General features: G+C 39.3%; 2 protein-coding genes across 2 annotated transcripts in view; one reads left to right on the forward strand and one right to left on the reverse strand.

Annotated features, from left to right (window-relative positions):
* The window catches only part of SCPEP1 (serine carboxypeptidase 1), a 31501-nt gene extending 24378 nt beyond the window's left edge, over nt 1-7123 (reverse strand). Inside the window, exons 1-2 of the mRNA XM_074223656.1 lie at nt 6980-7123; nt 3228-3376 (exon numbers count right to left, since the gene is read on the reverse strand). Coding sequence (XP_074079757.1) covers nt 3228-3376; nt 6980-7037 — 207 coding nt within the window. The 5' untranslated portion in view covers nt 7038-7123. The remainder of the gene's footprint in view (nt 1-3227; nt 3377-6979) is intronic.
* Nucleotides 7124-15313: 8190 nt separating this feature from the next.
* COIL (coilin) overlaps nt 15314-15691 on the forward strand; it is a 55598-nt gene continuing 55220 nt past the window's right edge. Inside the window, exon 1 of the mRNA XM_074223661.1 lies at nt 15314-15602. Coding sequence (XP_074079762.1) covers nt 15358-15602 — 245 coding nt within the window. The 5' untranslated portion in view covers nt 15314-15357. The remainder of the gene's footprint in view (nt 15603-15691) is intronic.

The following is a 15691-nucleotide window of genomic DNA, read 5'->3' on the forward strand; positions in this document are numbered from 1 at the left end:
TGGGCATGGCACACTGTATATGTACTGTCAGGTCCAGCTAATATGTTGAATAATTTTGCTGAACAGCTCTATCTTCTTTCTTTTTTTTTTGTGACAAGGGAGGGGAATGAAAAGGGATGTATTCAGAAATGAAGATATTGATAATTTTTTAAAAAGAAAATTACAAATTACACTGAAAACAACTAGAAAATCTGAAAACTGAATCTATCCTAATGTTCATTTTAAGGAGAGAGAAGACTTCACTAATGAATTGGATCCTTCAAGGCTCTGGGTTTCAAACAGAACTAATAGCTGCATAACCATGAGTTAGAGTGCAATTTTGAGAGCTGAGAGGGATTATAGCAATGAACTAGTTCAAACCTCTCAACAGGAGAGAAAATCAGGACTCTAACAAGTTAAGTGAGTATCTCTAAATCCCACAGTCAAATCAGTAGCAGAGTCCCTAGTTATCTAGCTGACATAGTACCCTGTATATCCTGTCCTGGGATATTCCATCTTCATTGCAAGCAAAGGTCTCCTAATCCATAGCCCACTATTTTTTCCACTATTCTATTATGGGGTCATACTTCTAATAGTGAAAAATCCTATTGACAAAAATATTTATGAACTTCTGAGAGGAACCTAGAACATGGGGCAATTGTATAAAATGGGTTCAATGGTCTATTGGACATTTATATTTGGATATTCTATAGACATCTCAAACTCTATATGTCCAGAAAATAACTCATCATCTTTCTTTCCAATCCATATATCTTCCTAACTTCCCTATTTCTGTCAAGACCACCATCATCCTACCAGTCATCCAGGTATGCAACAGCAGACTCATTTGACTCCTTAGTAGAAAGAAGGAATAGATGGAACATTGACTGACACTCCACTTGAATGCCTGTTGCAGAGTGGCTTCTGATAAAAACTAATATTTCTATGATGATACATTACAAGATTCTAGAATCTCAGGACTAGGATTATAAAATTGTACAATACCCTATCTCCAAGTCCAAAATTGTGAGATCTGTTCTTACAGACCTTCACAGAAGAGATGCCATGACTTCCCTTTGAAGACTATTCTAGAGCTTCAAATCATCCTTTATGGGAAAGTTCTACACATTTAACTCAAATAACTCCTGTCCAACTAAAATTTATTTCTGATTTCAGCTCTCTGGACAATACAGAAGAACTGGTTATTAGCAGCTATTCTGCACATAAATCACTCTGAAATCTTATTAATTATTAAGATAGCCTACAAATGTTTATAGCTCATTGGTGCTTTGGCTTTCACTTGCTCTTTAGACTGGAATGCAGTTAGTTTTACCTTTATTCCTTACAAAAGAGCACACTGCCACAGGATGGGTGGGGACAGGAAAATTACATACAAAGATAGTTTTCAATATTCATTTTTTGTAAGTTTTTGAGTTGCGCCTTTTCCCACCTCCCTCCCTTCCCTTCCCACTTCCCATGACAGCAAATATTCCGATTTAGGTTATTCATGTACAATCATGTTTAAAAGATTTTCATATTAATCATGTTGTGAATGAAAAGTCAGAACTAAAGGAGAAAAAAACATGAGAAAAAGAAAAAATATATAGATAACAAGTTTTAAAAAGTGAAAATAGCATGCTTTGGTCTCAGTTCATGCAAGTCCTTCTATGCTTTTAAGTTCATTTAGCAGATATATTTCTAGGACATTTCTTCCAGAGAAGTTTTCAGAAGCGCCAGTGTCAGTTGTCTCACCTGAGCCTAATCAAAGAATTTGAGTATGATAGCTATATTGGAAGAATCATACTCTGCAAATTGCTTAATCTTCCTTAGCTCATAAGATAGCCTGAGTCACTTTATAGAGGGGGGAAGGGCAAATTGTGCAGCTCAGATTGCAATAACTTTATTAGATTATATGTAAAGAAAATTAAATGTTGATCACCAGTTAGTTGAACTGCTAAGGATTTGATGACTAGAGCAAAGCCATGCCTAGGTCCATGACAAAGCTGTAGTCCTAAACTCCACCCTGATACATAATCCCCTCTCCCACTCCCTCTTCCCTTATCCTGGTGACCAATGACTTCAAGGGGTAGGAAAGTCCTGCTCTACCCCTCCTGCTTACCTCTTCCAGGGGAAATGCTTTTAATAGAAGAGACAAAGTATTTTACTCTACTGGTAGAGGAGAAATCAAAACAAAACAAAAACAAAAACTAAACTCCTAGATATTCCTAGAAGAGGAAGAAGGTGACTGCCATTCCCATAAAAGGCATCTTTAGGATCTTCCAGTAGAGCAGGGTTTGTCCTATTTTGGATAAATAATCAGAGAAAACAGAGTGTTTCAAGGAAGTGGGAGAAATAAAGCACAACAATCTTTCACAGTTTTGTCCATGGCATGGCAGGTCATGTATTTCAAAATGCTTTTGAGGACTGAAAGGAATCCACAGTAAATAAATCATCAGGGTAATTTTTTTCTTTGAAGTTTTATATTCTTTTTTTTTTCCTTCTCAAAATGTAGATCACAGATTTAGGACTGACAATGACCTTAAAGATCTAGTCCAACTCCCTCATTTTACAGATGAGGAAGGTCATGGGGAAGTGAGGACTGAATTAGGATTGAAATCAGATCTTCAGATCCCAAATTCTTTTCACATTGTACCATGTGATATCCATGGATGGATTTTTTTTTTTGGCTTCAGTCCTCATTTTCTTCAATTGTTCATGGTATTATTAACTTTACAATTAAATATTATTTTCATTAAAAAATTTAACAGAAGACAGGCTAAAAATAAAAATTAAAAACTCACAACGTTTGGGACCAATTCTTTTTTTTTTTTTTTGCAAGGCAAATGGGGTTAAGCTGTTTGCCCAAGGCCACACAGCTAGGTAATTATTAAGTGTCTGAGGCCGGATTTGAACTCAGGTACTCCTGACTCTAAGGCCGGTGCTCTATCCACTGTGCCACCTACCTGTCCCCTGGGACCAATTCTTTTCACATAGCCTGTGGCAAAGTTGGCCATAGGTTCTGCCATAGTCTGCCGGGCAAAGAACTGAAACAATTGCTGGACCCCAGTTGATTGCTACTCCATCATGTCCTGTGAAATGAAGGAGCACTCATGCCTTGTTAAAGTTGCTCTTATTTTGGACATCAAATCACCTGGAAAGGTGCCTTATTCCTTTCAAGAACTAGAAAACTGCCAGAAAAAAAAAAATGTAGCCACTTTTAGTTACAGGGTGTGTTTGTGTCCTCTTACCTGAAGCCACATGATCAGAGGCAGTTCTGTGAAGTTTTTGCAGGGGTTGTTGGCATAGTAAAGCCACCAGAACATGGATGCATTGCTCCGGACTGTCACATAATCCCAGGTTTCCTTGCCTTCCTCTTCTGGCTGAACTAGAGCAATGCCTAAAAATAAAGAGGCTACATTTATCTATCTTTCTATGTATTCATTCATTTATTCAATTTCTTGAAGATTGAATAGAGCCCAAATAAAAAATATTGGCTATACTGATTTCAAACTTTTATCTTGATCACCATTCCCTAGTAGTACTACTAGTAGAGTTGGTGGTCATCATGGTAGCAGCAGGTTCTTCTCCTTTTTCTATACATTTTATATGAAAGGTACTTTTTTGAAGCAGAGAGGGCTAACATTGAGGTTAGGAAGATTGGTTCTCTGGTTATATGACCCTGGGCAAGTCACTTAATCTCTAGGTTCTAGGGATGTGCTCTGTAAGGCAATTTAATTGTTCAGTCATTTCAGTCATGTCTGACTTTTCATGACAACATTTGGAGTTTTCCTTTTTTGGGGGTGGGGTTTACAAGGCAAATGGGGTTAAGTGGCTTGCCCAAGGCCACACAGCTAGGTAATTATTAAGTGTCTCAGGCTGGATTTGAACTCAGGTACTCCTGACTCCAGGGCCGGTGCTCTATCCACTGTGCCAACTAGTTGCCCCATTTTGGAGTTTTCTTGGCAAAGATATCAGAGCAGTTTGCCATTTCTTTCTTTAGTTCATTTTACAGATGAGGAAACTAAGGCAAATGGGATTAAGTGGTTTACCCAGGGTCACAATGCTATTAAAAGTGCCTGAAGCTGGAGTCTTTTTCTGGTTTTTCTGGTTTCTCTCCCCCTCTTTTGTGCATACTACACACACACACACACACACACACACACACACACACACACAAACACAGCAGTCAGAATTAGAAATGCTACATCCACATAGGAATTGTTGTGTATAGCTTAATTTCAATACCTCCATGGTCTTTTGGAGTTGGAAAGTGGAACAGGATTCAAAAATAAAAGGAGAAGAGGGCAAAAGGAAGTTTTGTTAGCTCCCTATCACTGACTTGATTTTTCTGCTTTCTATTTCTTTCTTCCTTTAGTTTCAAATCTTTACACTGTGGAAGAGGAATGATGATTAGGATCATAACTGGCATATATAAGTACTTTAGCATTTGCAAAGGACTTCACATACTACATGTCTTTTGTCTCACTGCAAAACTATGAGATAAGGAAAATGAGTATTAGTATTCCCATTTCATAGAAATGGACTACCCATAAAAGTGCAAGTAGTAAATGTAGGAGGCATGGCCTCTTTTTCATACTATATGGTATGGCAGAAAAAGAACAGATGGATGATGATTTGCCAGCCACTGGGTGAGGAGTATAGAATAGGAGACAAAGAAAGGCAAAAAGTTGTGAACTGCACATCTCTCTCCTCTTACCATTTGAGACTAAGATATGCAAACTCAGCTGTTTTTGTCTATGAAAATGATTGGAAACATTCAAATACATATATAATACAGATTAGTGAGCAAGTATTAATATTTATTTTATTTTTTTAACTTTTTGTGACATCAGGGGAGGTTCTGCCTCCTCTGCCTCCCCTGACCACATGTGCTGGGAGGGGATGGATGGAAAGGCATAAAACTGAGACATAGGAAGGGGCCTGGGCATGAAGGACTTTAAAAACTAAAAATAAGATTTTCTAATTGATCCATGAGATAATGGGGAAGGAGGGTGGTATGATCAGGTTGGTCATTTTTTAAGTAGGTGACAAGAGGCTAGATTGGAATGTAGAAGAGTACAAATTAAGAGGAACAGAAAGTGGCCTGTGTCAGGAGACAGGAGGAAGTATACAGGGGGATTTCTTCTTTCTATTCCCATTTCTGGAGGCACTATAATAATTGGTATTTGATACACATCAGCAACTTGGTTTACAAAATACTTTATATTCATGATCTCATTTAAGTCTCATCCTGGAAAGGTAGGATGTTATTATCCCCATGATACATGAGAAAATTGGGGTTCAGAGAAATTATTAGGTGATTGAGGCAGAATTTGAACACAGCTTTTCTTAATTCCAAGTCCAGTTCTTTATTCATGACAGGATGCTGTCTTTGGGCAGTTAGTTGTTACAGTAAAGCCCAGGGCCTGGAGTCAGGAAGACCTGAATTCAAATATTACCTCAGACACTAATTAGCTGTCACCTTGAGCAAATCACTTAATCCTATTTACCTCAATTTCCTCATCTGGAGAAGGAAATGGCAACCACTCCAGTATCTTTTCCAAGAAAACTTCAAAATGAGGTCATGAAGAGTCAATCACAACAGTAATATGTTGTCTTTAGGTCAAAAGAGACGGGGAAATACTGGGATTCCTCTTTTATAAAAGGTAACAACTCTGGTATTGGGCAAGTTAAGCAAGGAATTTAAGAGGCTTTTTATTCTCAAGAGCTTTGACTCCCAGTCTGCCTGACTTCATGAACCACTTGGCTCATAACAAGGAATGAGTTCTGAAAATGAATAAGTTTCAGCTAAGGTGATCTCTCAAAAATGATTCTTGAAATATTTCAAGTTATGTTTAATACTAATTTGTAAAACAAACAAGAAAAAATTAAGAATGAGAGTTTTTTGTTTGTCATTGGTCATTGTTTGTATATATATATATATATATATATATATATATATATATATATGTATGTATATAGGGATAGAATAAGGGTTCTTGAGATTTTTTTTTGAAAGTAGGGGAAGTCTAGCAGAAAATCCCTCATAGAGTTGCCTGAAGGCTCTGGGACATTAAGTGATTTATCCAGGGTCACACAGCTAGTATCCAAGCTGGAACCTAAGGTCTGTCCTGTACAGGATATTTCTCAGAGCATCAAGGAGGTATTAGAGGGAGAAGATTTTCTATTGTTTTTAGGTAAGACTCTTTTAAAAAGTCTCTTCTTTCTCTGAATCTTTCAACTCAAAATTTTAGAGAAGAGAACATCACTTACCTCTCCATGCACCCAAATCCAGCACAAAAAGGGAAATCTTTGGCTTGGGTTGGGATAATAAAACATATGGTGACCAGCTCTTTGAGAAACAATTCACATTCACATGTATTTAGGACTTTACTTCATAATAACCTTGTGAGGTGCCCCAGAAAACTTAAGTGACTAGTCCTTAGGATTAGTAGATAGTAAAAGCAGGACTTGAAGTCAGATCTCAGAAGATATAAATGATCTAAAGATCTAAGATCCCCCAACCTCCATTTTACAGATGAGGTAGTTGAAGTCCAGATTAAGGAAGTGATTTTCTAGTAACTGGAAAACTTTCACACATCTAGTGAGAGGCAAAGTCAATGTAAATTCATTTTCAGTGACTAGGGCTCTTTCTACCTCTCATGAGGACAGCCCATTTATAGAGACCACCTTCAGCTTTTTCTAAAGTTCTTTCCCTAAGAAGATAAATAATAAAAATATAATTAACTTTCAAATTTCACAGATGAAAAACTGCTCTCTCTGGGTCCCAAAGTTTATAGAGGGGGAATGGCTCTGGAACTCAGGTCTCTTGCCTAGCTTGAACAAGGCAGTTCTTAGCTTAGTTGTGCTTGCTTTTATAAAAGTTTAACCCCTGTAGAAATACGGTAGAGCTAAAGGGGACAGAAGGAATAGCAACAACTTCCCTTTTCTGAGACAGAAACACTGACCCCAGCTTCAGCAAAGTGGACACCAAACTTACCCGAGCTTAGACTCAGCAGCAACAGCAGGGCAGGACAGTACCGGAGAACCAGCTCCATGATGACTGCAGTGGCAGTAGTGGCGGCCACGGCAACCGCAGATGGAGAGGCAGCAGAGGGCAGGAGTTTTACCCAGCAATCATATGACCTGCCGGATGGGCGGAGGAGAAAAGGGGCTGGTTTTGGTAAGGATTTCAGTCATACTTTCTCCAGGGCTCCCTCTGGCCCTTCTACTTGGCTACTGCAAGGCAGGTGACAGAAAAGCTTCTCTAACTTGGCTCTGGAGGAGCTATACAGATGGGATAGCTGAAGTGAGGGTGTGTGTGTGTGTGTGTGTGTGTGTGTGTGTGTGTGTGTGTGTGTGTGTGTGTGTGTGTGTGTGTGCGTGTGTGGTGTATGTGATGTATGTGTTGTGTGTGTGTGTGGTGTATGTGGTGTATGTGTTGTGTGTGTGTGTGTGTGTGTGTGTGTGTGTGTGTAGATTTGGGCTTCAAGCTCTATCATCAATAGCTATCAATCCATATTTTGCAGATGTGATTTTTCTGTTTCTCTCTTTTCCCCAACTAAACCCATCCTTATTAAGGATCTTTTATTAAGGATATTATGCAATTGGCAGTCTGTGGGGTTATGAAAAAGCAAAACAATAGTATCTGCTCTCAAGGAGTTTCCACTTTTGTTTTTTTCTCCACTTAATATTATCAGATCTTTTGCAGATATGATTGGAATGGGAGGGGAATGGAGAGAAGAGAATTCAAGAATGTTTGAAACAGGACTGCAAGAGGTTGGAGAGATCAATTCAAAATCTTGCCCTACTCTCTTTTTAAACCTAGATATGTAAAATGTGCTGTTACTATGACAGTGAGATAGAGACCCTGAAAATCACGGGTTTTCAATATCTCTACCCCAGTCAACCAGCTTTTTTTAGCTACTTTGCAGATGGTGTACAGGATACACCATTACAAGTCCAGACTTGTAATCAAGAAATCTCCAGTTCATATCCTACCTTATACTTTCTAGTTATGTCTTAGTTTAATTTAATTTAATTTAATTTAATTGCCTCTAGAGTCTCTTCTAGCTCTAAATCTATGATCCTATGAGCAATTGCAAAATAGAGCTATGCAAATGTTTGGTAGTACAGTTATGCCTTCTGCATCTTAACTTTCCCATCATGGTTTTGACATATCACAAGTAAGCATAAAAAATTAAATGGGAATTTTTTTGTTAGAGTTTTGCAGAAGCCACAAATGTCATGTAGAGCTAGCAGATGACCTATGACCAAATACTTAACCCAAATTTTACAATAAAGTACTGTAAACAGTCCATAAGTGAAAAAGAAATAATTCAGACTTCTCCTTTAGTAGGGAGGGCCCAAATAACTTATGCAGATTTTTCCAGATTGGGGGGGAAGAGATATCATGCGCCTTCAATGTGGAAGGAAAAATGTAGTAGAAGTAGTAGTAGTAGTAGTAGTAGTAGTAGTAGTAGTAGTAGTAGTAGTAGTAGTAGTAGTAGTAGTAGTAGTAATAGTAGGAGGAGGAGGAGGAGGAGGAGTGGTAGTAGTGGAGGTAGCAGCAGCAGCAACAGCAGCAGCAGCAGCATAGTTGTTCTATCCTCTTTTTAACCTTCCTAGGTGCAGAGAAGGTGAGCTTCTTGAGGGCAGGGATTATTTCCTTTTAGTCTTTAATGCTCATTGGCTTATTTTTTTTAATGGATCTGTGATTTCATGGAACTTCTAGTGAGATTTCCTCTATCATTACAGACGAACTGAAGAGCACCTGCTCTTCATCTAGGAAGCTTGAAGCATTGGGGGCATAGGCAATTTTCCAAGAGCACACAGCTGGTATGGGTCAGAGGCAGAATTCAAACCCAAGACTTCCTGACTCTGAAGCTAGTTAGCTCTTCCTTCCAGTGATTTCTCCAACTCAATTTGCCCATGATACAGTAATCTTTTCCGTGAGGAAGCATTATGAATTGAACTTTGTAAAGAAAAAGCTGAAAGACTCTTGAATAGGCAGTTTTCCTTTGATCAGAACAGTCCTTTTGGTTTTTGGTGAATTAAAAGCTTGATTTGTTTTGAGCTTAGTTTATGTGTAATAATCAAGTTTTGCTTATTTTTTGGAATTCTATTTTTACCATATTAAGTATCCTAGGTTAAAAAAATGTGAGGCAAAGTTATGAATTTATTTATGGTGTTCATTTGTGTCCAACTCTTGGTGACCATAGCTGGGTTTTCTTGGCAAAGATACTGGAGTGGTGTGCTATTTCATTCTCCAGCTCATTTTACAGATGAGGAAACTGAGGCAAAACAGGATGAAGTGATTTGCTCAGGGTCACAAAGCTAGGAAGTGTCTGAGACCAGATTTGTCCTCAGAAAGATGTCTTTCCTCTCAGCCCAACACCTCACTCTCTGCCACCTATCTGTCCTAAAGTTATTTATAGAGGGGCAAGTGTTGGTGCAGTGAATAGAGCACTGATCCTAAAGTCAGGAGGATCTGAGTTCAAATGTGACCTCAGACACTTAATAATTGCCTAGCTGTGTGACCTTGAGCAAGCCACTTAACCCCACTGCCTTGCAAAAAAATGAAAACAAAAACAAAAAAAAAGGTTATTTATAGATTTTCCTGTATGTATAATAAAAATAACATTGAAAATTTCACCAACTGCACACCTCAAGAAGTCCAGGGAATACTCTTTGAGAGTCATTGTTCCATCCACTGTGCAACAGGTGCCTCACATATATTCCAAGTGTTTATATAAAGGACATACAAGGTAATTTCTCCAGGGACATGGGGAGGCAAACAAGTTAGGAGGAAATGAAGAAAGGTCTTAAATAAGATTTGTCCCTGGAGCTGGTCTTTGAAGAAAACCAGAACTTCTTAGTACAGGTAAAGACAGGGACTGGGAACACACCCATATGGTGAGAGATGTAGTGTCAAATATAGGGAACTTTCAGAAAGCCAATATGGCTAGACAAGAGTATATAGAGGAAATTAATATGTAATAAGTCTGGAAAGGTAGACTGGAGACAGATTTTTAAAGTGATCTAAATGTCAAACAATTTATTTTTGATCCTAGAGTAAATAAGAAGCTTTTTAAAGGGTAGTGATATGGTCAGATATATATTCAGGAATATCTCTTTGACAGCTTGGTGGAGGATAGATTGAGGGAAGAGATTTGAGGGTGAGACTAATTGGGTGGTTCTTTCAATAGTAAAGAAAGAAAAGAAGGAATTTCTATTCTATTACCAGGTGTAAGGTCAGACAGGTGTTGGCAAGGTGATGATGGGAAAAAACTTCTGGGGAGAGTTTGGAGAAGTATGTAAGATCATCTCAAGAATTCTTAGGTATCACTCTTAGGCAGAGGCACTCCTCACCTGAATTTTCACCTTCCTGACTTTCCCAAAGTAAGACTAAGTCTGAATTTGTGCCCTATTTGGGGCAGGGGGTTAGATGGGAAGAAAGCAGGGTATTTCTTAGTTTGGAGGATTCAATGCTTCAACAACTGGGAGCCAGTTTAAATAACTTTCCTAATGACATACAGCCAAAATAGGATATGGGAGCATGGATTTTTGGCTCATTGTGTCTAAGCAGGGGACCTTCTACCTTTTTCTAGTTTCCTCCCAGGGAAAAAATCCATAAAATGAGAGGATTTAGAGACCTTGAAGGTCCCTTCTAGCTCTAAATCTTTGATCCTATAATTTTCCAAATGAATCTGTGCTGTAAAATTAGCTGGTGTGGGTTGAGGAGTCTCTGGAATATTTTTAAAGATTATTTAAAAAATACTTCTGGGGAGGGAAGAGATAAACCCACATTCTCTTCTTGGTTATTTCTTGGTCATCATTTATCTAGAATTAACTTGAGAGAAAAATGTGGGGCATATAGGTGGGAAGGTAACATTTTAAGAAATAAGAGAAAACCACTGTGACTCCATCAGTGACTCCACAAACCTTTGAAATTGGAAGGCAAGCAGTGCTGATAACTGATTAAGAAGAGGAAAAGATGGTAAATGTAATTCTAGAAACTTTCTTCTGGTCTTAATTTTTTTTTCTTGTTATCAGATTTTCCTGATCTCTCTCCACTTTTCAAATAATGAAAACTGACATTTATAGATATTATCTCATTTGATCCTACCTATGAGGTAAGGTGGTGCAATTGCAAATCATGCAACCTGTGGCCCAGACATTGTGAATTTCCCATGGTCCCATTGCTAATAAATAGCAGAGGCAGACTTGAACCCAGGTCTATTGATTTCTAATCCAGGGTTTGGTTTTCCATTATACCTTGATCTCTCTCCATGGTCATTGAGTTTGACTGAAATGATTTCTTTTTTTGTGGTTGTTGCTTTTATCTCATTTAAAATAAAATCATTTAAAACTGTCAAGTTTGAGAGCTGGACAGATAGAGATTGATAAGTGTTATTAACAACCTAACACTTCCTTACGGTGTGATTTTTTTTTCCCCTTAGAGTTGCTTACAAACTTATTTCCAGCTTTGATTTCTGACTTTAAAATTCAAAATTGTGCACTACTTGGGTCAAGATAATTATTCACAGTAAATGTAGGGGTTCATGAAGATGAAATTAAATCTATGTACTCCTAGATTGATTACACAGTAAATGCAGATATATACTGGCCTATTATTTGATACTAATGAATGATTAATCAGTGAAGCTCCTCCATGTCCCTAGTATGACTGAACAAAAATAGTAGAACAATTTAGAGGCATAGTGAACTTGTAGTAAAACATTTGCATAATTGGGAACCTAGCCAGTCCCCAGTAAGGAAGGAAATGTTTACTGGGAACTTGGCTAATCCTGTAAGCATAACTCCCCCCCTTTTTAAATTATTTTTAGCACATACTGTTCTTGACCAGATCCAATGACTTATTTAAAACCTTAATTTGACAGCTAAATAGACATATTTCTATTTATAAGTCCTTGGGCAAGATTCCTCTATATACCTGATTTCACTGTATTCCTAAAATTTTATAGACTGTGATGGTCTTTGTACTTCAGCAAGATTAATTTCCCATCAGGTGAATTTAAAGTCATCTCTCCCTTAAAATGTCAATTTCTAATAGGTCCTCGGGGAAATGGGAACAGTCCCACTGAGTACTCCTTTTGGTTAATTGGCCTATCTTAATCATTATTTTAACTTGTTTTGCTTAAATTTCCTTTCTTCCCAAGCCTATAATTATTACAGGTGTTCTATTTCTAAATTTACTAGGATTACCATATAACAAGGAGGCCTCTGCCCCAGTATCAATAAGCACTTTAGTAATGGTTGTATATCCATTTTCCCAATAAATAACTTTATATGAAGCCAGTAATCCCTCTTTCTGACTTCCATTACTGGAATTTGACCCCTATCTACTATTCTCCTTTAAGACACTTCAGATATGGGTATAGGGAGGGTACCAATGGAGCAGCCCCAATTTCCCTATTTATACTGTTTTGTCCTTCTCCTTATACATCCTGAACAAGTCAAGAGTAGGGAGCCCATCAATCTTATTCTTATCCACTCCTGCTTGTAGCAGGGTGATGTACAAATCTTGTGGGGACATTCTATTTTCATACTTCTCTTGAGACGGACTAGTAACATGTTTACCATTCCTATTTCAAGATTTGCCATTAGTATTCTTGCAGTTGCCTAAGTTCTATAACTTCTGCCAGAGGCTTACCTGCTTCACTAAGCAACAAAGTCATTATCAAATTTTTTTATTTGGGGGGCCACCTGCACTAAGGTATTATGATAGGGCACTCCAACTGAAGCCAAATGATATGTCTGCATCCCCTACCATAGTATGAACTCTCAAACTTAAATTGAGCCACTCTGACAGCTGTCTTCTCTACTACACTTAAAGTTCTGACATTGTAGCAAAGACAATTTACTAGTAATTAGATTCCTTTCCAAATTCACCTTTTCTTCCACAGCCTTATCTCTTTGGTTGTGCATTTTAGGATGGGCAGTTAATAGTGCCCACCCTCTTCTACAAACTCCAGCCATTTCTTTCCCTTTCTCTACAGGAATGTTTTGTAAACAAATTGTCACTTGTAAAGGTTCAGCTGTCCTGAGGCCCCAATTAATACAATCGCCAGTCCCTTTAGCCCACTCCTTTACTATAAAGGAACAAGGCAAATCTTCCCACCCTGGGATATCTTGTTCAAGGGGCTTAATTCCTGAATTCCTTTTTTTTTAGGAATGGTATATTGTACTATGGAATGCTGTTCCTGATGCCAATTTGTCTGATTCTGATTAAGGGTTTTAGTTCAGATTCACACCCACAGTAAGACACACCCCAGAAGGAGAAAAACACAAAGTAGTTTTTTTATTATTATTATTATTATTATTATTATAAAAAAGGTAAAGTCACAGAAAGCTTACAACAATAATAACTAATGATTGCTAGGGGGATTATAAGTATAATAATTACAATTAAGCTAATGAATGAAAGAGATAGGAAAAATTATCAAAGATAATCAAGAGATAGAAAGCTTAAGCAAAGACAATTGGGAGAGCACAGATTCATAAAGTTTTTTTCCCAGCTGTACACAGCTCTTCATAGTACCGATTGAAAGGGTCCTTGGCAGAGCTTCCTCTCCACTGGTAAGATTCCAAAGGGGTTTGTGCAAGGCTTGTGTAATTATAAGATTCTGAACAAAGAAGGCATGGTGCCAAGTATCTATGTGACTGGGGACCCAGAAGATCCATCCTGAAACTGGTCAGGTTTCAGGATGAATGTTCGTGCTCCAGGTAATTGAGGAAAAAGGGGATGTGCTTACAGGACTGGCCAAGTTCCCAGTAAACACTCCCCCTCCTTATCAGGGACTGGCTAAGTTCCCAATGATGCTAGTGTTTTACTACAAGGTCACTATGCCCCTAACTTGTTCTACTATTTTTGTTCAGGTCATACTAGGAACATAAGAGTTTCATTGATTTATCATTCAACTTAATACTACATCCTTTTAGCAAATCAATAAAGATGTGCTGAAAAAAAATTCTGGTTAAGGTGTATTTCTTCAGGCTGCCCAGAGTGATTCTGACTCTTAGGAAATCAGTGTGGCTTCCTCTCTTTGAGGAGTAATGTTATGTGCCTATAGCTAAAGATAGCCTTTACCTTTTTTCTTTTCTTTCTTTCCTTCTTCCCTGTTTTCTTATTTTTCTTTCTTTTTTTTGGTGGTATGGAACAAGGACAAGTTTGGAAATGGACTGCTTAGCTTGCCTTAATGAGGATATGGCCAATCTGCTTTGGAAAGGTTATCAATTTGGCAGCACCAGTGGTATCCATTCTAAGCATAAGTTTAATTTCAGTTCCATTCAGCAATCTACATAGACCTTCCTCAATAAAAATGTAAGAATGGCCTATTCCATACTCCTGCTGTCAAAATTTTTTAAATTTAGTAGGATGGTATAGTAGTGGTTAACCCAAGAAAGGAAGGATTGATGAAAAGACCAGGACAAGGTAGATGTGATCTCTGCCCAACACCTGGGAGGGAGAAAAAAAATAATAACTCTTGTCCTAAAGTTTATAAAATGTTTCCCCCTCACTTTAATAACTGAAGTAGGTTGCATGGTCCCTTCCATTTTACAAAGCCAGTTAAGTGATAGGCCCAAGGTCACTCCACCTCTAAGCCTCTGAAAGCAGATGGCCTTCCGAGCCAGGCTTTGAATCAAGGATTCTAGATGCAGGAGGACATTCTAGGCAGGTGAGGAAAAGCCTACAAAGGCAAGAGCTGAAATGCCATTTGTGAGGGATAGCAGGAAGGCCAGTTTGGCAGAAGTAAAGGGTGCATGGAGGGAAGTAACGGATAATAAGAGGAAGTTTTTACTATACCCTAGGCACTTTACAAATATATCTTATTTGATCCTCATAACAACTCTGGGGAGGGTGGGTATTTATTTTATTATTATTATTATTATTATTATTATTCTCCTCCCCAATTTATGGATGAGGAAACTGAGGCAGGCAGACTTGCAACCTCATCCAGGGCTAACCAAGGGATCACAGCCAGGATCACACAGCTAATAAGTATCTGAGGCTGGACCTGAACTGATGACTTCCTGATTCCAGACCTGCCTACTATCCCTTCCCCTACCACCACAGGGGCTGGCAGTGGGACTACAACAGGCTCCTCCTGCTCCTATGCCAGGGCTGTCCGTTTGGGACCGCGAGCTCGCTGAGGTTCGGGACCTTTCCCCGGTTGCTCCAGTCGAGCACAGGTGACAAGCCCGGCTTTCTTTCCTGGCTTCCACAGAGACCCTGCAGCGTCCACATCGGGCCAGCAGGTGGCGGTGTCGTCCCCGGGGAAGCCCCCTCACGAGGCTCTCGCGCATCTCGGACGTTGGCCGGCGCCTCTCGGCTTCCGTCGAGCACGGGAGAAGATGGCGGCCTCCGAGACGGTTCGCCTGCGGCTCCACTTCGACTACCCGCCGCCCTCCTCTCCGCGCTGTTCGGTCTTCTGGCTCCTGGCCGACCTGACCAAATGCCGAGTGGTCACCGACCTGGCCAGTCTCATCCGCCACCGCTTCGGCTTCAGTTCCGGGGCCGCCCTGGGCCTCTACCTGGAGGGGGGGTTGCTCCCCCCCACGGAGAGCGCGCGCCTGGTGCGTGACAACGATTGCCTCAGGTGCGTGGACGTGCGCCGTAGGGTGGGGGCGGGGAGGGCCCGCCTCCGGGCGCATGTGCGGAGCGGGGGGGGGGTGATTTCCTTTTCTC

This window comes from Macrotis lagotis, chromosome 2 (genome assembly GCF_037893015.1).
Source record: "Macrotis lagotis isolate mMagLag1 chromosome 2, bilby.v1.9.chrom.fasta, whole genome shotgun sequence".
Lineage (NCBI taxonomy): Eukaryota > Metazoa > Chordata > Mammalia > Peramelemorphia > Peramelidae > Macrotis > Macrotis lagotis.